The sequence below is a fragment of the Cnephaeus nilssonii genome, assembly GCF_951640355.1.
Source record: "Cnephaeus nilssonii genome assembly, chromosome: 2".
Taxonomy (NCBI): Eukaryota; Metazoa; Chordata; class Mammalia; order Chiroptera; family Vespertilionidae; genus Cnephaeus; species Cnephaeus nilssonii.
The window spans coordinates 14,217,625-14,241,890 of NC_137073.1; the positions used below are offsets into that span (position 1 = coordinate 14,217,625).

The window sequence follows — 24,266 nt, forward strand, 5'->3', positions numbered from 1 at the left end:
ACATTTCTGAGTTTTTACAAATGTGTAGAGTTGTGTACCACCACAATCAAGATACAGGAGAGTTCCATCATCGAAGGTTTCCTTGTGCTGTCCTGTAATCATCCTTTCCCCATGCCTGGCCCCAGCAACCACTGAGCTGCTCTCCGTCCCCCGTACTTCTGCCTTTCCCAGAATGTCATCTAAATAGGACAGTATGGGTGGCCTTTTTGAAGCTGGCATCTTCCACTCTGCAATATACACTTTGACATCCATCCATGTGGCTGCATGGGATCCGGTCATGCCTTTTCCTGCAGAGTTGTGTCTCCAGTGTGGCTGTTTCGTGGTCTGTTTATACATCCACCAGAGGGACAGGGCTGTTTATAGAAAATAAGCAACTTTAAACATTTTTTCTCCTGGGCACATCTTCAGGGGAGGAGATGGTAAGTTTGTGCCTAACTCTGTATGGAACTGCCAGAACTTTCCAGGGAGAGTTCCAGTAGCTCCTTTTGAATCATCCTAGTGGGAGTGAAGTGGTATTTCATTGTGTGTGTGTGTGTGTTTAAAATATATTTTTATTGATTGCAGAGAGGAAGGGGAGGGAGAGAGAGAGAAACATCAATGATGAGAGAAAATCATTGATTGGCTACCTCCTGCAGATCATACTGGGGATGGAGCCTGTAACCTGGGCAATGTGCCCTGACTGGGAATCCAGCCATGACCTCCTAGTTCATATGTCAATACTCAACCACCAAGCCATGCTGGCTGGGCTCATTGTGGTTTTGATGAGCATTTCCGTGATGACTAAGGATGTTGAGCATCTTTCTTGTGCTTTACCATTTGTGGATATCTTCTTTGGTGAAGTGTTTGTTCAAATCTTGTGCCTATTTTCTTATGTTTGAGTTTAGAGAGTTCTTTATATATTTTAGACCAGCGGTTGCCAACCAGTGGTCCACAGACCACTGGTTGTCTGTGAGGTCCGAAAGGTTGGCAATCGCTGGTTTAAGGAAACCTTTGGAGCAGCGATCGCCAACCGGTGGTCCGAGTCCGAAAGGTTGGCGATCGCTGTTCTAGACACCAGTCTTTTATCAGATAGGTGATTTGTAAATATTTTCTTCCACTCTGTGATTTGTCTGGTCATTCTCTTTACTAGTGTTTTTCAAAGGGCAGAGTATTTAGTTTTGATTAGGTCCAATTTGCCATCCTTTTCTTTTGTGGACTAAAGTGTTGTATCTAAGAACCCTTTGCCTAATAAGGTCACAAAGAGGTTCCTGTTTCCTTCTAAAATATTTATAGTTTGACGTTTAAATCCATGCTGTACTTTGGATTTTTTTTTTATATGATATAAAGTTGATACCTAAGTTCATTTTTTTTGGCCTATGGGTGTCCAGTTGTCCCAGCCTTTTCTGTATAAAGGACCATCATCTGAGGTCAGTTGACTGTACTAAGTGTGTCTTTTTCAAGACCTTTAAGTCTGTTCTGTTGATTTGTGTCCATTCTTTTACCAATAGACATCAGTTTTTTAGTACAAAGGGAAAAGCTTGTAAAGGTGAAACAGAGATTCGGGGAAATTAGTACAGTGCCTTGGTTTAAGACCAAAACGTATTGAGTATTTAACCAACTTCCTGTCTATGCTTCTCTTACAGACCTTTATCAATTAACTGTGGATCTCCTTTTGTTATAAAATTATAGAATTAGATAAAAGAGTAAATGAATTGAGAAAAGCTCCAAAATTAAATCTTATTACATTGGTCACAGACCCAGCAGCATGCTTATTGGATTTATCAAATAACTTTGCAGAGAAGAAAATAAATCTCTCAGAATGGAAAGCCAGACTCCCATGCACTTAGAGGGATTATTCTGTTGCCTGTTTTGTCAAAGTAACACTCAAGTGCAGGGGTTCAGATAGAATCCTCTGTTTTGTTACATCCCATCATAGGTCAAGCTGGCCTGGCCTGTCAGTAGTCTCGCCTGTCTTCCAGCCACAGGGCTGGTGTGTGAGGGTGAGGAGTACAGATCATGTCCCAGGACCGGGGCCAGGCCTTGAGAGGCCTTTTCTGTGTGAGCTTGAACATGTCTTTACCTTGTACAGGCTCCAAATTCAGGGTGCTCATAGAGCTTCCATTTGAGAGAAAAGGAAAGGAATTGTATTCTCGGGATGGTTATCTAGTCATAAAAAGGGGGCTGCTCAATTTCACTTTAAAAAAAAAAAGAAAGTCACAAAATAGCAGTTTGATGGAAAATGTGATCATCACAAACACAGGTGCCACATGACACAGCTCCACCTGCTCTTTAAGTCTTGCCTGCTACTGTTTTGTTTTGTTTGGGGGCAGATGCAACAAAAAGTGGTGATGGGCAGAAAAGTCCACCTGTCCCCAGAGCCCTTTATTGGAGGAGGTTGTCTAAGAATCGACTTGGTGCTTAATTACTGCTGCTTTAAAGCTCTCCTCCCAATCCCCTCCTCGGTAGCACCTTGTGGCCCTGGATCTCCCATGAGTTCAGGTGGCTAAAACTCAAGCTTTGGTCTCAGTGGAGTGTGGTGGTTGTTGATGTGGACTCTTACCCTCTCTGAATTGCGCCTCCTGACAGAATTGGGGGGGTGGGGGGGGCTGGCTTCCTGGGGCCACAGCTGGGAGTTAGCCAATTTAAAAAGTTGGTTAAAATAGAGTCATAAAACTTCATGACACCCATTATATAGGCACAACATAAGCAAACCTCCCTGTTGTGTGGGTGCTGGAGAACAGAAGCATAAACCTTTCCTGGACATGGTTTCTCTTCCCCTGTCTGCAGATCCACTTGGTAAGATGACTTGGTTTTAAATAGAAATAAAAAGAATAGGTTATATGTTTGCCTCTAGAAAACAGACAAACAAAAAACAGAGTTATAAAACACTATACACAGACCTCGAAACTTTTGTAAAACAGAAACCTACATTTGTTTACCAGACATAGGGTGGCTGGCCAAGGCCTTTTGTTTGACAGGGCCCATCCTCAGAGTTCTGGGTTGTTTTTATCTTAGAAGCTCTAGTCAAGATGCATCACTTGGGATTCAGCATTTTCAAGTGGAACGAGCATAGAAATACATGGCAGTGGGACTGCAGAGTGCTTCCAGGTCACCCTCAGTCTTTCATAGTTGTCTTGCCCACACTCAACTTGACTGCCATTTTTTAAAAACAATCTACCCTTATTGAGTAATTCCAAAGCATTCTAAGTGTGTTTATTAGAAGAAACTATTTTTGTGGCTCTTGTACTCATTTATAATATTTCTTTAATTGAAACACTACTAGAGGCCCAGTGCATGAAAATTCATGCACTGTAGGGGGCGTCCCCTCAGCCCGGCCTGCCCCCTCTCACAGTCCGGGAGCCCTCAGGGGCGGGAGGCAACACAGCAATCAGGGGAAGGTGAAGCCCCATCACACCTGTGCTGCTGCCACTGCCGGCAGCGTAAGCCTCAGCCAGCCCTGGTTACCTGAGCCTCAGGCAGCCCTGAGCGGCTGGGCAGCTGCCATCCGAGGCTTGCCTCTGCCTTGGGCTGGCCCTGGGGGGCTGAGGGGACTGGGGGATGCCATCTTTGAGGGCGTGACAGTCAATTAGCATATTCTCTTATTGGCTGTGGGTGCCGCCATCTTTGTGATGGTGTGAGGGTCAAATAGCATATCCCCTTTTTATTAGATAGGATATAAAGTACTGCCACAGCAGTATTCACAGTGTCACCTCAGCTATGACAGACATACTTGAAGCAGGCCCACTGACTTGATGCCTCGTGCCTGCTGGCTGTGAGTGCCTTATAACCCCAGGCCCCAACAGTATGGTTTACAGAGGTAGTGGGGGACATTGCTGACGTGGAGATGTGGTCTCCTAGAGTTGGGTTGAGGTCACATAGAGATGGGCTGAAACCTACTCTCAAGGTACCCTGAGGAGGAAGAGGAGAGAAGGGTACATCATCTGGTATCTGAGTAGGGCTCACTGTCATGGGCTTTCCAGGGGGTCAGACAGCAGCTGATGCTGCACCCATCACTAGGCAGGAGGCAGGGCAAGTTTTCTGTGAATGGCAGGCATCCCCTTTGCAGGTGAGGTGTGAGTGGGAAAGTATTGGACATCCAGAGCCATGGGGCTGAGCAGGAACTCTGAAGGCCAGGATGGGCGCCCAGCCAGGGCCCTCCCTGCATAGGACAGGGAGCTACTTTTCATTTAGAGGTCTCAGCATTTCCTTAAAAATCTTCCCAGGGCCACCACAGTGCGTTACAAAGGAAGAAACCTGCGAATCAAAGCACCCATGTGCCGAGCCCTGAAGAAGCTCTGTGACCCAGATGGTACGTAGAAGGTGGGCTGGGGTGGGGTCGAGGGTGTGTTCTCTTCTGCCCCATTTAGCAATTGATAGGCCAGGCTCTGTGTCCGAGCATTCCTAAACCCATGGGCAATTCTTGGGTCCAAAGCAGAGTGTCTACTCACAGCATTCAGATGGAGTGTTAGTGGTGGCAGGAGGGAGTCCCGTGGCCTCGTGTGGCCCAATCCTTGTCCCGGCTTTGCGGGTACCCTAGTGACCATGTTGGCACTTCTCTAGGCACAAGTTCTTGTGGGCTTCTCTGCCAGCTTTGCTTCGCCTCCCAGGCCATTTGTCCACGGCTCCTCCAGACTGAGTTGAGTTGTCTGGCCAAGCAATTTGCCTTCTGCATGGCAGTCTATTGGCCAGGTTCTCACAGCCCCTTCTTGTCGCAGGCTTGAGTGATGAAGAGGACCAGAAGCCAGTGCGTCTGCCCTTGAGAGTCCCCGTAGAGCTACAGCCAAGGAACAATCATGCCTGGGCCCGCGTACAGAGCCTCTCCCAGAACCCCAGGCTCAGGTAAATGCCTTTGGAGTTTGGTAGGGAGCCAGCTGGGAGGGATGTGAACAGAGGGTGGTATTTGGGTTCCCTCGTGAACTCCTGAGTGAGCAGATTTTACTCTGTGCTCCAAAATTACATGGGGTTAGGGTGTGGGGTAGTGTACTGTTGGGGGCCTGGAGGCATGAGTCTCGCAGGCCAGGAGCGGATGTAGGAAGATGTCGTGATTAGCAAGTTGATGATTATAGCATTTTTCCCCCATTCCCTTTCTATTTGTCTCTTACCATTCCTTAAAGTTTTGTATCTGATTTGTGGATGGGGCACCACTGTGAGTACAGACCATTTTCCCGTTACACATTTTTATTTTTATAGATTGAGTAAAAGTTACATAACATAGAATTAAACATTAGCCATTTTAAGGTATCCCATTCAGGACACTTGAGTACTTTCACAGTATTGTACAACTACCATTTCTATTTAGTTCCAGAATATTTTTATCACTCCAATAGGAAACCTGGTATCCACTAAATAGGTGCTTCTCATCCCCCATCCCTGGTCCTTGGCCCCCAGCAATCACAAATGTACCTTCTGTCTCTATAGATTTGGCTGTTCTGGACATTAGGCATAAGTGGAATCTCATATTGTAGTCCTTTCTTTCTGACCTCTCACTGAGCATCATGTTTTCAAGGTGCTGAGCATCCACATTGTAGTGTGTGCGTGCTTCATTCCTCCCATATGTATTTTTATTTTGGGGGGGTTAATTAAGGCTGGCCAGACCTCCCCTTCTTGAACTCAAAAGGTGCTTATTAGAATAGTTTGGTGGGTTGTGCCAAGGTCCATGTTCTGGGTGAGATCTTGCACTGTAAAGGGTACATAGGTCTCCGCTTTATCTTCTTGCAGTTTTGTATGAGTCTCTAGTTACTCAATTTAAAAAGGTTCATTTTTAAGAACAGGCGTCATCGTGGTTCTGGCTCCACGTTGGTACCTTTCCTAGATGCCTTTACTCTTTATGGCATTGACTTGCTGCCAGCAGTCTCGGGGCTCTTCAGAAGGTTCCATCCCCATGGTAACAGCTTTCCTCTTCCCATCTATTGTTTCTTTTTTTCTTTTCTTTTCAAAATTTTCTTTTTTTTAAATTTCTTTATTGATTAAGGTGTCACATATTTGTCCTCATCCCCCCATTCCCATCCCACACCCCTCCCCACGGATGCCCCAACCCCCTGTTGTCCTTAACCATTGGTTAGGCTCGTATGCATGCACACAAGTCCTTTGGTTGATCTCTCCCCGCGATCCCCACCCTCCCCTACCCTCCCTCTGAGGCCCGACAGTCCGATCGATGCCTCCTTGTTTCTGGGTCTGTTCTTGTTCATCAGTCTATGTTGTTCATCATTTCCCCTAGATGAGTGAGATCATGTGTTACTAGAAATATACTTATAAGAACCGAATGTGAGACGAGCAATAATAGTTATGCTGACAGGCAAATGAATCAGTCTGTAGTGAGTTTCTTTCTGGACCAACAGTTCTTTTGAGACCCAATTTCAATGTCCACCAATTCCTTATGTGTACATGTCGGCACTGACTTTTCAGTTCTGGATGGTGGACAAATGGTGGTAATGCAGGTCCGACTCCCTCTGGTTTGGTCTCGCCCGGACCCAGGGGCGCGGCCTCACCCGGACCCAGGGGCGCGTGGCCTCACCTGGACCCAGGTGCACACAGCCTCACCCGGACCCAGGATCCAGCTTCACCCTGACCCAGGGGCGCGTGGCCTCACCCGGACTCAGGGGCGCGCGGCCTCACCTGGACCCAGTGGTGCGCAGCCTCACCCGGACCTGGGAGCATGCGGCCTCACCCGGGCCCGGGTCCCAGCCTCACCCGGACCCAGGGGCATGGCCTCACCCGGACCCGGGACCCAGCCTCATCCGGACCCAGGGGCACGTGCCCTCACCCGGACCCAGGGGCACGCGGCCTCGCCCGGACCCGGGACCCAGCCTCACCCAGACCCAGGGGCGTGCGGCCTCACCCGATCTATTGTTTCTTGTAGGATGATCGTGGAGCTCCATCGCAAGGTCTCCAGCCTCATTGAATTTTTGAAGCAGAAGTGGGAGCTCCATGAAGTGCGAATTGTATCTTTTTCCTACTAAAGCACACACACACACACACACCCCCACCCCCGCACCACCACCATCTACAGCATCTGCTGCTTCAGAATGGTGTCTGTCCTGCCTCTCCCAGGATTGCACTAGGGCCCATGTGGTGTAGCAGCTATGCTGGGAGACAGTGTACAGCCAGAACTAAAATCCATAGCCCCTTGTCCTCTGAGTTTCAGGGGTGAGGTCCCGTTTTAGACCTGGCAGTGTTAGAACTCTGTCACAGCAGCCCTCCATGTGGTGAGTAACTACCATCTGGCCCATGGGGTAAGGCCCAAGCATCCCTGGGAGCAGGTTGATCAAATGACTAAGGGTAGTTTCAGACTTCTCCTTAGCCAGCTCCAAGCCCTGCCCAGTCAACAGCCAGAACAGTGTGTGCTGGGAGTAGGTTCCTAATGAAGGAAATACCTGAGTCATGCCTTTCCCAAGGTCCTGTGATGCCCAGGGGCGGGTGCTGCTGCAGGTGGTTCCTTGACAGTGCGCTAAGCGAAAGACGCTCGCGGAGCGGCAGCTGCAGGATTCGTTTGTGGAGCCGTCACAGGAGAAAGTAATGCTGCACCTGTTCCCAGGGGAGAACTGTACGCTGACCCCACTTCCAGGAGTGGCCCGTGTGGTGCACTCTAAGGCCTTCTGCACGGTGCACTGGCAGGAGGGTGGCCGGTGCAAACAGAGCTCCAAAGATGCCCACACGCTGCCTCCAGCTCAGATCCTGGGCATCCAGAGTGGGCAGGGTACAGCCAGGGGCCAGGTGAAGTGCCCAAGGAGCGGCACCGAAGGCAAGGGCGGGGGGCGGCCTCCTCCCTCCATGGACACTTCTCAGAGCTCTGGAGAGAGTTCCCCTGAAAGTGCCCTTGGGGAGGGGGCTGCCCCAAGCCTCAGCAGCCCGAACGCTCCCGACAGGCTTCCCCCTGGGCTCCAGGATGCTGGGGTACAGACCCCCACGGCAGCTCCTGTAGAGGTTGGGGACGGCCCAGCACAAGAGCCCAGGGCCACGACTTGTGCCTGTGGCCAGCTCCCAGAGCTGGAGGACGATCTCTCTCTCCTAGACCCCTTCCCCCGCTACATGAAGTCCTGCCAGGACCTCATCCTCCCTGAGCCGTGCCACTGTGCAGACTCTCGGCTCTCAGCGTGTGTTTCCCCAGAGACTCAAGCCCCCAGCAGCGCAGAGGTGGCCAACCTTGCCCGGACCAGGGCACCGTCTCCTGTCCGTAGCCTATCTGGCCTGGAGCCTCAGCCCAGCCCAGGGCTCCAACCAGATGTTTGCACTAAAGACTCAGCAGATGCTCCTGCAGAGGAGCCCCAGGAGAAGGTGAGCCCCTCGGACCCCCCGCCACCTCAGGGACAGCCTTCTGCCAAGCCTCCAAAAGATGTCCCTGCCAGCCGGCTGGCCCAGCAGCTCCGTGAAGAGGGCTGGAACCTGCAGACCTCCGAGAGCCTGACACTGGCCGAAGTCTACCTCATGATGGGAAAGCCGAGCAAGCTGCAGCTGGAGTACGACTGGCTGGCCGAGCTGGGCCCTGAGGGCCAGGCCCCTGGTGGTTCCCCACCTGCCGCCTTTCACAAGCAGCGCCTCCTCAGCTGCCTCCTGAAGCTCATCTCCACTGAGGTCAACCCCAGACTGGTGAGTGAGTGTCGGCACGTCTCTGTTGGCACCCAGAGGGCAATCAGGCCCAGCCACATAGCAGGTGGCCAGGAGTCCACAGGCTCCTCAGGGAAGGGCAGGAGGCAGGGGCCTCAGTGACCAGAGAGGCAGAGGTTCCACAGACCAGGTTTCATTCATTTGAGCGAGGCCATGCTGAGCACAGGCCGGGGCTTTGGCTTCTTGCCAGACAAGGGCCCTGTCCTTTCCTTCTAGGCTCACACAGGGCTCCAAAGAGGACAGCGACCAACAGGCCATGCCTGTTGGGCCTTGCTAGGCTCCAGTGATTCTGCTGAGCCCTGAGCGTGCCAGCCAAGGCGTCAGTGTGCAGAGGTGAGGTGGCAGGCTCGGCCAGGACTGAGCCAGACTGGGCTTTAGGTGTCAGGAGTGTTGCAGGTTTCTGCAAAGGAATGACAAGGTCGAGTTTGCACTTTAGAATGGCTGTCCTGGGAGGATAGTGGTGGCACAGCCTCAGTGAAGGGAATGGAGCTGGGAGGCAACAAATGAAATGCTGGGGCTGAGAGCTGCACCGTGTGGGGCTTAGCTTTGTGGGGCTACACCCAGGAAACCTCTGCAGGCCGACCTCCATGGGTAGCTGTCCAGGAGACGGCTAGTTGAAGGACCCTCAGGAGGGTCCAAGTGAGTGGGTGATCCCTGAGCCCAGGGAGTGACCATGATGGCCCAGGGAGGGGGTAGTCATGCCAGGCAGGCCATGGCTTGTGACCCCAACCAGGGGAGGCCGATTAGCAGAGCTGCAAATGGGGCAGAGACTTTTGCTGATGGAAAAGTCTTGTAGGATCTTCTGGACACAAGAGCAGAGTCCTAATGCAGGCTGTTCCCGAAATAGCAGTGTGTGAGTGGTGATTAGAAGCCTGGAGGCTCATAGGTTCCAGGAGGAACAGCTGAGGGAGCTGAATGCTGTGGCTTTGGGGGACAGGCCAGGACTTCAGGCTCACTGTGCACCCCTCAGTACTGATTCAGTCAGTACCAAGTGTAAGTGGTGCCTGAGAGCACACACCACACCTTCCACTTTCCTGAATAGACAGTCTGTGAATTTGCTATTCTGCCTTGGTTTCTGGTGTGACTCTCCCACCAGGTTCCTCTCCGTTTTCTCAGTTGTGCCCCATGCAATGCTTGCACAGAGGCTCTCAGTAGAGCAGGTGAAGTGAATCAGTGCCGTGAGAGAGGTGTGTGGGAACTGGCTGGATGCTGCAGAGGCTGGTGAGGCAAGGCCTGAGGGTGAGAGATGGCCTTTGGATTTCACAGCATGGAGGTGCCCCTCGGTCAGGCATGGGCAATACTAGGGTGACTGGGCAGAGATTATGAGTTTAAAAACGTTTTCAAGTTTGTCTTTTGGAGGGGGTCAGGAAAAGAGACTGGGGGACACATGAGTATGTCCAGTACCTTATGGAAGGAGGCCAAGCTGGACTGGCTCCTGAGAAGGCTGGAGGAAACACGGCTGAGGTAGTGGCCTTTTCCTCAACTGAAGAGGAGAGTGGAGCAGGTTGGAAATACTGTTGCAGATAACACAAAGCAGAGTGCTCAGAGTCATGGTTCCCAAAGTGGGTCCACTGTCAACAGTCTCGGCTTTACCTGGGAGCTTGTTAGAGATGCAGGTTCTGGGGGCCTTATACACCATGTTGTTGTTTTTAAATATATTTTTCTTGATTGCAGTGAGGAAGGGAGAGGGAGAGAGATATATAAACATCAGTGTTGAGAGAGAATCATTGATTGGCTGCCTCCTACACGTCCCCCACTGGGGATTGAGCCTGCAACCCAAGCAGGCATGTGCCCCGACCAGGAATTGAACTGTGACCTCCTGGTTCATAGGTTGACACTCACCCTTGAGTCACACCGGCCAGGCTATAGACCGTGTTGACACCCTCTACCAGGTGATACTGATGCTTCTCAGGTATGAGAGCTGCTGACCAGAGGCCCCAGCTGAGAATGGGAACCTTGAATTAGAGATGGATAGCCTGGCCTTTTGGTCTCCCTCCTGCTGAGGTTTGGGTGAATCACTGACAAGAGCAAGTGCCCTGGGGGTCTGGCTGGGCACTCAGTTGGACAGTTGAATAATGAGTCAGATTGAATAACCTAAGCAGGAAGAGATGGGGGGCATTAGAGGGCAGGGCTCCCATGGAAAGGAGAAGGTGTGTCAGGGCTGGTGGCTGAAGGGCCATGGGAGGTACAGAGGAGGCATGGGGCCTCTGAGCAAGCAGAGCAGGTGAGGCTGTGCTGAGTGTGGATAATGGGTTCTGTAATTTACTGGAAGGTCCCCCAGTGGGCCTTGGGTGTGGGTACCTAGGAGAATGTGGAGGTCAGGGTTGGTTAAGTCACCAGGGTGAGAACAGAGCTGGGTGGAAGGGAGTGTCTCTGTTGAGGACTCAAGAGTGGAGGCAGTGCCCTCAGGCAGCAGTCTGTGAAACCCCTGGGGTTTGGGATTTGACTCAGCAGGAAGCTCTTCAGCTGTGATTGCGTTTCATTCTAGAAGTTAAATCTGTATGTCTTTTCTACTTGCCATAAGAAGAGGCCATGGCAGTTGTCTTAAGTTTGTTTTTTTAAAGGCTAGTTGCAGTCCCCTGCAATTCAGCGTCTTCTGGCAGCTAGACCCCTTCCTTGGCAGGCCGGATGCTCACTGCTTTCAGCCATATGTCCCCCCTCCCCCTTCCTCTAGTCACTTACTGATGGTTTGCCAGTCCATGCCACCTGCCTGTGGGCAGTGAGGGCAGAGTTTTCAGGAGGGAGAGCCCTGGTTCCCCTGAGTGCCTACCTGACTGGTGATTTAAATGCTGGCACTGCTGAGTGACGCGGGGATGCTGACCTTGCCATCGTGGAATGTGGTCGCTTAGCCTTTGCTGTCCAACTGATTTCAGGGAGTTCTTGTGCCTCCTGCTCCTGGGCACTCATTCCAGAACCATTGTTCATGGGCTGAGTTTGGCTGTTGTTTCTGCCCATTTCTGTCCTAGGCTCCAGAATCGAACACCAGCTCCATGGCCTCAGCGAGACCCGCCCAGGAGGAACAATCAACGACCCCCCCTGGGAAGGTGGTGAACATCAGCTCCCGGAGCCCCCGCTGCCCTCGAAACCAGTCTGCCCTTCGCAACAGCAAGACCTTCTCTCCCAGCTCTGCGCCTTGTCCCTCCTCAGGTGAGGCTCGGCAGCCACTTTGACCAAGGGCCCACCATCCTGGGTGCCCTGCTAGGGCATGGGGGCTGTGCCAGGTCTTAAGGCACAGGGATTCCTGAGGCCTGGCCCCAGTCAGCCATGGTCCCGCCGGGGAGGTGAGGAAAACGGAAATCACCATTTCCTCAAAGGGAGGGTGAATGTGGGCCTGTCACCAAGGGCTTTGGGTCCTAGGGTGCATGAGCCAGTGGAAAACATGGGGTAGCCCTTGCCAGTCCATTCACTTTGGGGGGATTGGGCTTTGTGAGGGCAGCAGAAGCCTCCATAACATGCTGAGTTGGAGGTTTAGAGGCTGAGAAGGGTAGGTTCTTTCTGAATCTTCTAAAGACTGTTTTCTTTTTTAATATTTTTTTTTATTGTTGACTATATTACAGAGACGTTTCCCCCACACACACACACACAACCTCCACTCAGCCCCTACCCACCCCCACAGGTCTTCACCACCCTATTGTCCATGAGACTGTTTTTCTTTACACCTAAAATATTCGAGTAAAGAAACCCAAGTTCAGGGAAGTCCCAGCAAAACAACACAAACCTTGGAAAGAGACGGTCTGACCTGCCAGTCCACTGTGTTCCTTGGCCCCAGTTGTATATCTGGGTGACATTTTAATTCAGGGTCCTTATTTGGGTTACTGGGTACATAAAACCAGGATCAACCTGACTTGCTTCCCCGAGGCATCAGTTTTCCTTGCTTAGTTTTTTTTTTTTTTTTTAATGTTTTTGAGGAAATAAATGTGTGTTTTTAAAGTATATTTTTATTGATTTCAGAGAGGGAGGGAGAGGGAAAGAGAGAAACATCAATGATGAGAGAAAATCATTGGTGGGCTGCCTCCTGCACGCCCCCTACTGGAGAATGAGCCTACAACCCAAGCATGTGCCTTGACCAGGAATCAAACTGTGACCTCCTGGTTCCTAGGTCGACACTCAACCACTGATCCACACCAGCCCGGCCTTGCTTAGTATTTTTATAGTAAAACATTAATAATTGCCGTGTCTAGAAAAAGAAACGTGCATGTGTTCTGCGGCCCTGCCCTGTGTGTCCCTGGTGTAAGGCTATGCCGACTGCACTTGAGCCTTCCTTCCTCTTGACCAGCAAAGTCTTGTAACTCTTCCTGAGACCGACCTGATGAGATGGGGATACAGGGACAGCGGGGCTGAGGGCTGGCATGTTCCTTCGAGTCTTGTGGCCAGGAAGGCCTCCACCCCAGGCATGAAGAGTTACAGGAGCCTCTGCTGTCCTGGTCTCTGCAATGGTGACCAGTGTGCATCATACAAGAGGCGAGGCGGTCCTGCCTCTGATCTTACTCTGGTCTAGATGGGTGCCCCAAAACCTGCAGTAACTTTTTGGCTGAAGAGACCTAGTGCCTGGTGTTTTAACGGTTCTCTGGGGCTGCGATTTTCAACCTTTTACATCTGATGGCATACATCAACTAATTACTAAAATTCTTTCTTTTTTTTTTCTTTTTAAATATATTTTATTGAATTTTTACAGAGAGGAAGAGAGAGGGATAGAGAGTTAGAAACATCGATGAGAGAGAAACATCGATCAGCTGCCTCCTGCACACCCCCCACTGGGGATGTGCCCGCAACCAAGGTACACGCCCTTGACCGGAATCGAACCTGGGACCCCCGAGTCCGCAGGCCGACGCTCTATCCACTGAGCCAAACCGGTCTCGGCTAATTACTAAAGTTCTGTGGCACACCAAAAAATACTTTTTTTGCCAATCTGACCAAAAAAAAGCATAATTTTGATTCATTCACATGGACAGCTATTGTGTTGGCTGTTGTCATTGTTTTTATTTGACATTTTAAGGGAAGAGGTTAGTGCCCCTGACTAAATACTCAGATATTGCATGTTTTAAAAATACTTGTGGCAACAAATTTAAACATCCCTGCTCTAGGGTTATTTTCTGGTCAGTGAATGTTATTAGCATTATGTCTTCTCTAACTTACTGTGTTGAAAATAGCCGCCTGTTAAGTGCTCAAAGATTCCATTTCCTTGAGAGCACTTCATAGGGACCTTTAAGGAAACTGGGCTGCTGCTGTGTCAGGTTCTCCACCTCCTGCAGCTCTTAGTTTTGTTTTCTCCACCTTTATCCTGTTTCCTTGCTATAATTCATGAGGAGGGCAGCAGCATACTGTGAATTGGTTGTTCTCACAGATATAGGCACTGTACTCGATAGTAGGGCTAGCTGGTAGATTGTATATTCTTTTTGCATTCTGTTTTTAAAATTTTCAATTCGGTGTACTCTTTAATATCCGTCCTCTTTCTTAATTAAGGATTCTTCTAGACTAATCCACCTGCAGTGCTAGAATCCATACTAGTGCTTAGCGGACCTGGTCTCTGGATACCATGAGTATCAGTGTAACCTCACAGATTTGCAAATAAAGAAAAAGGGAAGGAGCCTGGCCAGTGTGGCTCAGTGGTTGAGCCTCAACCTACGAACCAGGTCACAGTTTGTTCCCAGTCAGGGCACATGCTGGGGTTGCAGGCTCCATCCCCAGTAGGGGGAGTGCAGGAGGCAGCCGATCCAATGATTTTTTTCTCATCATTGATGTTTCTCTCTCCCTCTCCCTTCCTCTTTGGAATCAATAAAAATGTCTTAGAAGAAGAAGAAGGGAAGGAGACCAATTCTACCACAAATCAAGGGTGCTTTGCAGCAGCATCTATGATAATAAGAACAGCTAGCAGAGTCCCAAAATAGTGGTTCCTAAATAACTACTTTCTGTCCCTCTATTTCTGGTTCGGTTTTTTGTATATTTAGAGATTTAGACCAGGCATCAGCAAACTATGGCCCTCGGCCTAGTTGTTGTAAAGTTTTATTGGCACATGGCTGTGCTCATTGGTGCATACACATGTTGCCTGTAGCTGCTTTTGTACTACAGCTGCAGAGTTGAGATTAGCAGAGGCTGCAGGCCCACAAAGCAATATTTATTATCTTTAAAGAGAGACTTTGCTGACCTCTGTTCTATACTAGATGTTCTGCTAGGTTCTTCTAGCTATGCAAAATGAATGCCTAGCTGCCTTTCCCACCAAGGATCAAACAAAATGGTAAAGTTTCTTTATCCTGTCAGGAAGAGCTATGATCTGCTCAGGTTGGAAACTAGAATTTCAGGGAGAAAGATGGAAAAGCAGGTTTTATGGGACTAAGAAAAAGGGAACTCCTTTCCAGGAAACGGAACAGGTTGTCAGGAATTTTTCTTGGTTTTCTTTCCAGTAGAACTCCATTCACACTGGGGATGTTGCTGGGTGAGGGTAGTTCTATTCACTTTCCCTTCTCCTTTTCTAGGTTTGAGAAACCCTCCAAGACCCCTCTTGGTGGCTGGTTCCTCTAGTACAGGAAGCAGTGACTCCGATGGTGGCCTTTTTGCTGTCCCAACAACTTTGCCACCCAACAGCCGACATGGGAAGCTCTTCTCTCCTAATAAAGAGACAGAATTGACTTTCCTTCAGCATCTGAACTCCATCAGCGTAAGTGCAGGGAGTGCGCCCCTCTGCTTGCCTGCAGACCCATGTTTGCTGTGAAAACACTCAGGGATTGAGCACTGTTTTCCTCATAGATGCAGTCGGATTTCTTCTTGCCAAAGCCCCGGAAACTGCAGAACCGGCACCTACGGAAGCCTCTGGTGGTCCAGGTCAGGAACACTGGTCAGGTTTGCATAGCTGGGCTCCCCCTGGCCAAGCTGCCCGACGCACTGGTTTTCTCCCGTGTCTTGAGTGTTCAACTGAAATGGAGAATCCCTGCCACTTTCTTCCTTCTTATGAATAGGATAAATAAAGTAATAACAGTGACCCTTACTATACCTGAAAATAAAGATAATCTTACCCTGGCCTGTTTGCTCAGTGGTTAGAGTGTTGGCTCTCGATCTGAAAGGTTATGGGTTTGATTCCAGTCAAGGGTACGAACCTCATTTGCAAGGTAAATCCCCAGCTCTGGTCAGGGTGCATGCAGGAGGCAACCAATATATGTGTGTGTCTCACATTTATGTTTCTCTCTGGCTCTCCCCCACCTTTCCAGTCTCTAAAAAAAAAAAAAAAAACCCAATGGAAAAATATCCTCGTGTGAGGATTAACTAAACAAAACAAAAAAGATAATCTTTATATAACAAAAACCACTTGTAAAAAAGACAGAAAGTTTTGGGACTCGAGTCCTAAGAATGTTTTGTATTGGGATATATTTGAGGATGCTCAGAACATCTCTTTGTAAATATGTAGTCAGTGGAAGCAGTTGGTAAGGTATATGGATAGGCCATAATGATAAACCCTGGTGGATCTGTAGGTGACATATGCAGACCAGAGAGGGAGATATAGGAATGAGACACACGTGAGAAAAAGGGCAGTTTATTTGGAACTAAAAGGATAAAAGAGGTGAAGTGGAAATTCTGGTATGACTTTGGGCTTAGAAAGTTATTAATGTGCATTGTTTTGGGATTAATGCATAGGTCTCTTTTGTTAGACCCTTAGAATTCTTTTGAGATTAATTTATATAGAAATGAGAGATTGCATGATGGTCCTAGGAAGGAAGATGTATTCTAAAGCCCAAGTGGGGTGTGTGTGTGTGTGTGTGTGTGTGTGTGTGTGTGTGTGTGTACTACAAGTAGACTCTTGAACAATGCACGGGTAAGGGTTGTTAACCTGCACAGTCAAAAATCTGTGTATAACTTTTGACTCCTTCAAAACTTAAGTTGTCCCTCAGTATCTGCAGGGGATGGGTTCCAGGATGCCCAATGGGCACCAAAATCTATGGATACTCAAGTCCCCTATATAAAATGGTGTCAATCAATGCATATACTCGGCCCTTTACATCCGCGGACTCCCAACAGTGAATTGAAAACAGTACAGGTAGTTACTGAAAAAAATACATGTATAAGTGGACCCACACAGTTTAAACCTGTGTTTTAGGGCCAACTATAATTTAGTGTTAATGCATTTGATTTTAGTATATTTGATTATTTTAACAGCTTTATTGATATATAACTCATGTAAAGTTTACCCATTTAAAGTATACAGTTCAATGGTTTTTCACAGGGTTGTGCATCACCACTATATTTTCATCACCCCAAACGGAAACCCTGTACATATTACCTGCATTGCCCCCTCTGTTAGTCCCTGGCAACCACAAATCTACTTTTAGTCTCTGTCGATTTGCATGCTCTGGGCATTCATATAAATGGAATCACACACAATATGTGGTCTTTCCATTTACTGTTTTCATTAAACATTTAATTGGCACACAGCCAGTCATTTATTTCCCTAGTGCCCACAGCTGCTTTCACACCACCAGGGTGAAGATGAGTAGCTCTTCATAAGAACATATGGCCTAAAATGTTCCTCACCTGGTTAGTCCTCTCAGAAAGTGCATTTGGAGCACAGCTGGCACATCTGCAGCTCCTACCTAGTTAACTGGTCACCCTGCCGCAGCAGCAGCATCCAAGCAGACCTAATGTCGAGGTTGCAGCCCCAGTGACACCTCCTCTACTCTTTGCCAACACTTTGGGGGCGCCTCTGAGGGGCACAGAGATAGATGTCCCTTGTGCATTAGTGGAAATGCAGCTGTGCCCCAGAGCTAGAGGTCCTCGGGACAGTTTTTGGTTGACAGATACTTTCTGTTAATGTTTTACTTCAATGAATAACAGTTTGAGCAATTAATATAATTTATTATTTTTAAAAGTTTTTTATTTGATTTTTAGAGAGGAAGCAGGGTGGGGGAGAGAAAGAGAGAAAAAACAATTTGTTGCTTCACTTAATTTGGTTGATTCTTGTATGTGCCCTGACCGGGGATCAAATCCTCAATCTTGGCATATTGGGATGGATGATGCTCTAATTGAGCTACCTGGCCAAGGCTAATATAATTTCTTTAAATGGTGTTCTTCACATTAGACCTTAATTATTCACACACTAGAGGCCCAGGGCACAAAATTTGTGCAGGGCGGTGGGGTGGTCCCCTCATCCTAGCCTGCACCCTCTCCAATCCTGGACTCCTCAGAGGATGTCCAACTGCCGGTTTAGGCCCGATCCCTCTCAAAATCCAGGACCGCTGGCTCCTAACTGCTCACTTGCCTGCCTGTCTGATCGCCCCTAACTGCCACTCCTGCCAGCCTGATCACTCCTAACTGCCTCTGCCTGCCGGCCTGGTCACCCCCAACTCCCCCCCCCCCCCCTGCCAGCCTGGTCGCCCCACACAGCCTGCTGTTAAGTCATTTCGTTGTCCCTCACTAACCCCGCTGCCAGCCTTGTCGCCCCAGGCAGCCTGCTGGTCGTTATTGTTACTGTGACGGCATCCCGAACAATTTGCATATTCCTCTTTTATTAGTATAGATAGGAGTCCTGGGCAGACAGGGAGGGGTGGGCACTGGGACTGTGAGATGGGGTGGAAGGCCTCAGGCCTTTAGCCCGTCTGTGTTATAGGCAGCAACTTTATTTTTACACCTCAAATTTAAGGAGGCCCAGAACATGTGAGTGTCTTTTTTAATAGTCCACACAGAATGGTTATAAACATATATATATATATATATATATATATATTTATATGACTAGTTGCATTCCATCCAAATCCAGAAGAACATTCTGAATTAACAGTGGATGGTTCTGACATTCCTCCAGTTTCCCCGGGAGAAGGTTTGATCCCTCGGGATTTTTTTCAGAGAGGACCCAATGTTCAGAGTTTGCTGGGTCCACGGGACATAGCCATCCTCAGACTGTCCCAGGCGCTCTTGTGTTATTAGTCCTAGAACCCAGAACCATCTGCTTACAAACTCAGCTCACTGTTGTCTGGAATATCCCTTTACAAGTCTTTGCTGGTTTCCTGAGTGATTTTTATTATCTGATTGGCAGTTTTCCCTCCACAGAGAACCCTGCTTCCTAGACCTTCTGAAAACCAGTCCCACAATGTCTGCTCCTTCTCTATCATGTCAAATTCCTCCATAACCGGTAAGCACTGGGTCTCCTGGGGTTGGCTCTTCACTCCTTACTTACTTTCATGTGGCCTCGTCTTTGGGGATGACAGGCACTTGCTTTGATGGCTATTGGAGTGGCATTTGCAGCATTCCTTTGTCCATTCTATCAGCAGAGACTGAGAGTGCCCCTGAGCCAGGCAGGCATGGCCCTCTGACAGGTGGAACGCAAGCAGTTTCCTTCCAAGGTGGGCTCAGGTGGCCGTGTTAGGGATGCTTTGCTCAGTTCAGTCCACCCTCTCTGTATAGTGTCTTGTCAATTGTTTTTTTGTTTTGAGCTTGTTAGTTTGTTTTGGTTTGTTTGGTTTTTGTGTGTTGTTTTTTTGTCAGGCATTTTAGGGGGAAAATGTACAACTCAGGCCTTCATAGATAGGTCTCTAAGGTCAGTGGGGGCCCTGGCTCTTTGAAGTAAATTTTCTTACTTCAGTGAGAATTGTTCAGTGAAACGTAACTCTGATTTAGCTTTTAAATCAGTCTTGATTTACACATTTCAGACTGACTTACTGCTGGACCCAGACAGCTGTTTATTGCTTTTTCTCGTACCTTCTTTTCATCTACAGAAAGCCTAGTAGGAAAGAGCCCAATTGCAGAGGCAGAATCTTAGTCCAAGATTTGATGCTCTCGTTGCTTCAGAGGAGCTTGTAGCTTCACTTGGGTGTGCATCACCCTTAAAGGGCCATCCCCAGGGGATGACATTGCTGACAGCACCCTTTTCAGCAGCCCCCATGAGCCACAGTGCTGCTGTCACCACGGGTGCCAGAGCTTTCTCCTCATCGGGGCCTGTGTGACCTCTGACTTCCCCACGTTAGCACGTTTTGGGGGTGTTCAGTGGTGTCGCCTCGGCTCAGCTTCCATGGTCCCAACTGACTGTGACGCCAGCCCTGTGTAGTGCCCGCCATGCGGTCAGAGAGCACTGGGGCAAGTGGGCTTGATGCGGCTGCTTCTGTTTTTGTCCTCACAGGTAGAGGCTCATTCCGGCCCATCCAGTCTTCCCTCACCAAAGCGGCTCTGTCTCGGCCAATCATGCCCAAGGTCCTTCCGCCCCAGGCCACAGGCCACCTGGCCAGTAAGTTTTGTGCCTGGCATGGTGACAGACACCATGTGAGGCTTGTGAATGGTGTTTCTGTTTTCTTCTTCCCCCAAACCATGCTCTCATTATCCTCCAGAGAGAACAGGAAATCTGTTCCCCTTGCCTTGAAATGAGGTGTGACGGGGAGGCTGTTCCTGTGAGCGCTGTGGAGTATGTTTGGGAATGTCAGTAGAGTTCCCATTGGCAATGTCTTTTCTGTTGCCAGGTGCTGTCGACTTAGCAGCTACAAGTGCCGGCATCATCCCCGGGAGCCCCCTCCCTGTCTTGGATGCTGAGGGTTTGACTGGCATCTCTCCACTGTCTTCAGATGAGGCAACAGCTACCCTTTCGGGTCAGGACTCCACTGGCACCCTCCAGAATGGAGACCCCATCCCCACTGTGGGGGTGAGTAGAAGGGCTTCTTCGAGTTACCACCAGCTTTCAGGATGGGTTGGTCACTCTCTAGAGGGATGGGAGCCGAGATAATGGGGCTGATGTCATGCTGGACCCTAATTCTGCCTCAGGAGTGGGACGGGCCTGATGGACCAGAGGGGAATCGCTGCACCAGGGAGGCTGGGGCATGCGTGAGCTCTGCGTGGCTCAGGGGGGAACCATGGAAGGAGGTAGAGTGGGGACTGGTTTGCTGGTGACACTGGAGAATCCAGAACTGAAATAAGCAAGATCTCTATGTCAGCAGACTTCTCAGATGTCAGCTCGGTTAACCAAGTGGACCAACAGTGGGCCTAGTGATCCCTGACTGCCACTCCTCCCGATTCTCTCACTGCTCTGGTTTCACGGCCAGCCCGGCCTGAGGACTATGAGGTTTTGAATTGATAATCTTAAGTGCAATGACTTCCTGGCCTACCTTCTGGAAGCAATGAGCTTGCTTGTCTTCACAGGAAGAGATTTCCAACCTAGACCTCAATGGGTTTCTGTAATGTTGGCTGTTAGGAAGCCGGGGAGTGGAACGGCTCTTGTCTCAGGAGCTTAATAGCCATTGGGCAGAGTTCTGGCATACTGAATATAAGGGCTCTTAGGCATTCATGGTGATCTTTTCTTGTAGGGTACAAGCGATCCATTCATCAGCATCCCCTCGAGGCCTGAGCAGGAGCCAGTGACGGAAGGTTTCCAGGTAGAGTGTGCTGTTGGCTGCTGAGCAAAGTAGCTGCTCCAGTGCCCCCCCTCCAGTGCTGAGTCCCCGTGCTCATGGTCTTGCCAGCAGACCTAGCCTCCCTAGGATGTGACAAGAACACTCGGATATCCAGTGGTTTTATCCTCCCATTCCCTAGATAGAAGGAGCACGCATCTTCCATCTCAGCTTTCTTCTCTTCCACGTGGCTGGCTGATTCAGACACAGTTCTAGAAGATCAGTTTCTTGGGCTAAGGGGAGGAGATCATCAACTGGCAGCACTTCTTGGCACTTACCTTCTGCCTGGGTGTTACCAGCTGTCTTGCCAGCAGGGAAAGCAGGTCCAGATGTCCAGGGCACCATGGCCAAGGCCTCCCTGGCCTGGCCTTCCAACTCTGAATCCCCAGAGTAGTTTCTGGAGAAGTTAACGTGTTTCTTACTAGAAAGGAAGAGGTGTCTTCTATGGTCATCGCCTCTCTGTTGACTTGCCCATCACTTGGTTACCATCTTTTGGGGTTGAGGTTGATTTTTTGTTCCTTATTAGGAGATTGATTGATCCATTGTATCTGAACAATTCCCATCTCCCACCAGGGTTCACCTGTCCTCTCCTTAACTGAGCTATCGAAGGCTCCTCTGCACAATGGGCTTTCCACCCAATTGCCCTTGGCGGAGGGTTCCAGCACTCGGCTCTCTCCGCCTAACGTTTCTGCTCTGCTGGACATCTCCCTGCCTGGCCCGCCTGAGGACGTGCTCTCCCAGGGAGAGCCTGCCACTCAGATCAGTGACTCCATCATTGAGATCGCCATCAGCTCTGGCCAATACGGTAAGGAACAGGCTGCGCCTCCTCACCCTTCTTGGAACCAGTTCCCCATTAGGACGGGGGATCCAGGCTTGTCCTTGACCTCCCAGTGAGCATTTGCCAAACCTGCTGGGTATGTTCCCATTCCACTCCCACTTTTGCACCTGCCACCTATATGGCCTTGCCCAGCAGAGGCAGAGGCAGCACTGGTGAACAAGGTACAGATAGGATCTACAGCCGTGTATGGTCCGGTGGGACTGCTCCCGGCCTTGCGACCAACAGGATTAGATGGGCCGTTGTTCTAGTTAGTCATGAATCTAGGTGGATGCCTTTGGGTTTTGCAAGTTCCAGGAGGGGGTTGGACTGGTATCCTGGTAGCATTGGTGTGGTTGGCACTTGCTGGTATGATTCAGGCCATGGATTCAGATTAAGCTGAGTTCACAGGCTAGTAGTGAGTGGCTGTGGGCAGGTCACCACTCATTTGTGAACTGGGAAAAGCATGTAATTCACAGGGCTATTGTAAGCAACCTTGAGAGGATTTAGGTGAAGCTCTCGGCATAGTGCCTGGCTCATCAGTGATAGCTGTGGCCATTGTTGTTCCCTAAGATGGGTATGTGTTCCTGCTGCAGGGGATCCCCTCCACAGATCAGTGTTTTTCATCATCTGTGGGGATCCCGGACCTCCAGAGTTCAGTGGCACACAGCTGTGCTGACTCACTGCCTTAGTGGTAGGTTGGAGAAGCAGAGTGCTGTTCACCCCCACGTGGCGTCTCTGACCCAGGATTTTGGTTGACAGGTGAAGGAGTCCCTCTTTCTCCAGCAAAACTAAATGGCAGTGACAGTTCCAAGAGTCTTCCTTCCCCATCCAGCAGCCCCCAACCAGACTGGATTGCCTCCCCCACCCATGACCCCCAGTGGTGCCCCAGCGACCCCACGGACTCATCCCTCGGCAGCTTGTTTGGTGAGTGTCTGCGGGGGGTGCTCAGGTCTCTGTCCCAGACCAGCAGGGACGAGCAGGGCTCCACATGGTGAACTTGGTGGGGGTCTAGAGTCTGGATTCTCCTTGCCATCTGGCAGAACTCCCACTAGGACTGTTTGCTTGTTTTCCAGGGTTTATTTTTCTGCACCACTTACATTTGGGAGAATGTCCAGATCTCCAGTGTACAGTTCACTGAGCTTTGGCAAACATGACATTCTTGTAACCCACAGCCCAGTTGCGATGTAGCCCACGTCCATCTCCCCACATAGTCCCCTGTGCTCTTCTCTAGTCCGGCCAGCTGTCCTGGCCCCTCCCCTATTAGGGCCTTCTGCTCTTGCCACCAACGGCAGGGTAGAAGAAATTGGCTTCCCTCTTTCTGTTCTCAGTATTCTGATGTGGACAGTCCAGCTGTCTTGCGACATGCTGACCAGTTTGGCACGTTCACAGGATGTGTTCATCCTCGTTGGGCACCAGGTGTTCGTGTGATGGGAAGGGGATGTTAGGGAAAGACACAATGCTCTCAGTGTCTTATGTAAGAGGGGCTCCGGGACATGTCTGGGATTCATGCGCTTTGCATTCTTAGAGCGCAGCCAGTACGTGCACATGGCCATCAGAGTGCAGCCCCAGAGGGGGTTGTGCTGTACACATGTTGAACAGGGTCAGCACCTTGTGTGAACGCCACACCCGATGGCCCAGAATGTGGGTCTGGTCTGGGTGATGCAGGGAGCCAGCACCCGATGAGTGTTTCCTGTTATAAGAGGTCCATAGAACAGTACAGATCTCTGCAAAGTCAAATACAAATCGTGAAAAATGGGAAACCACATTACATGGAGGTGGGAGTGGTGACTGGACAGAGGAGTACTGAGGGCCCCTAAAATATGAGGCCTACTTACATGAGCTTCTGAGGACCCTCCAAGGCTCCTCATTTGAGAAAAACCAGGTTGGCTACAGCTCCACACCAAGCGCTGTGTGCAAGCGTGCAGATAAATGCTGTATGGGCCTGGCGGGGGTACCTCCAGCCCTCAGGATTCTTCCCTTGATCTGGAGCTGACCAAGCCATCTCAGGGCTTGATCCTCCTTCTCTTGGCAGCAAGCTTCATCTCAGAGAAAAGCCGAAAGATGCTGCCGACTCCAGTGGGGACCCACAGTGGCACCTCCCTGCTGGGCCCCAGCCTGCTAGATGGAAACTCGAGAGACTCGTTTGTGTCCAGATCCCTGGCTGATGTGGCAGAGGTAAGTACACAATCTTATGCCTGGACTTGACCACCAGCCCTTACTCCAGAGGTGGCCAAGTCCCTCAAGCAGACCTGTTTGGTTATTAAGAATTTTTCATCAAGATGTTAAAACCAGGAGCCAGCACTTGTACATCCAGGTTTCTGGCTTCTGAGAAAGGAAATTCTAGTGGCAAACAACAAAGTAATAGCTGAGCTCTGAAGGCATCAAAACCTGGGAAATTCAGGGTTGACTGTGGGAGCTCTGCAGGCGACCAAAGCAGGGATTGGATCTCATTGTGGCCTCCACCAGCCGCTGGACCTCAGGCAGGTAATGCTGCCTCTGTGAGGGGCTGATGC

The 24,266-nt window shown here is 49.8% G+C and overlaps 1 protein-coding gene across 1 annotated transcript in view; it reads left to right on the top strand.

Moving 5' to 3' along the window:
• CRAMP1 (cramped chromatin regulator homolog 1) overlaps positions 1–24,266 on the top strand; it is a 70,948-nt gene that overhangs the window by 39,543 nt on the left and 7,139 nt on the right. Inside the window, exons 7-20 of the mRNA XM_079791570.1 lie at positions 4,203–4,288; positions 4,695–4,818; positions 6,839–6,920; positions 7,432–8,565; positions 11,550–11,730; positions 15,057–15,238; positions 15,328–15,402; positions 18,616–18,697; positions 19,682–19,786; positions 20,016–20,194; positions 20,853–20,921; positions 21,510–21,741; positions 22,513–22,677; positions 23,786–23,928. Coding sequence (XP_079647696.1) covers positions 4,203–4,288; positions 4,695–4,818; positions 6,839–6,920; positions 7,432–8,565; positions 11,550–11,730; positions 15,057–15,238; positions 15,328–15,402; positions 18,616–18,697; positions 19,682–19,786; positions 20,016–20,194; positions 20,853–20,921; positions 21,510–21,741; positions 22,513–22,677; positions 23,786–23,928 — 2,839 coding nt within the window. The remainder of the gene's footprint in view (positions 1–4,202; positions 4,289–4,694; positions 4,819–6,838; positions 6,921–7,431; positions 8,566–11,549; positions 11,731–15,056; positions 15,239–15,327; positions 15,403–18,615; positions 18,698–19,681; positions 19,787–20,015; positions 20,195–20,852; positions 20,922–21,509; positions 21,742–22,512; positions 22,678–23,785; positions 23,929–24,266) is intronic.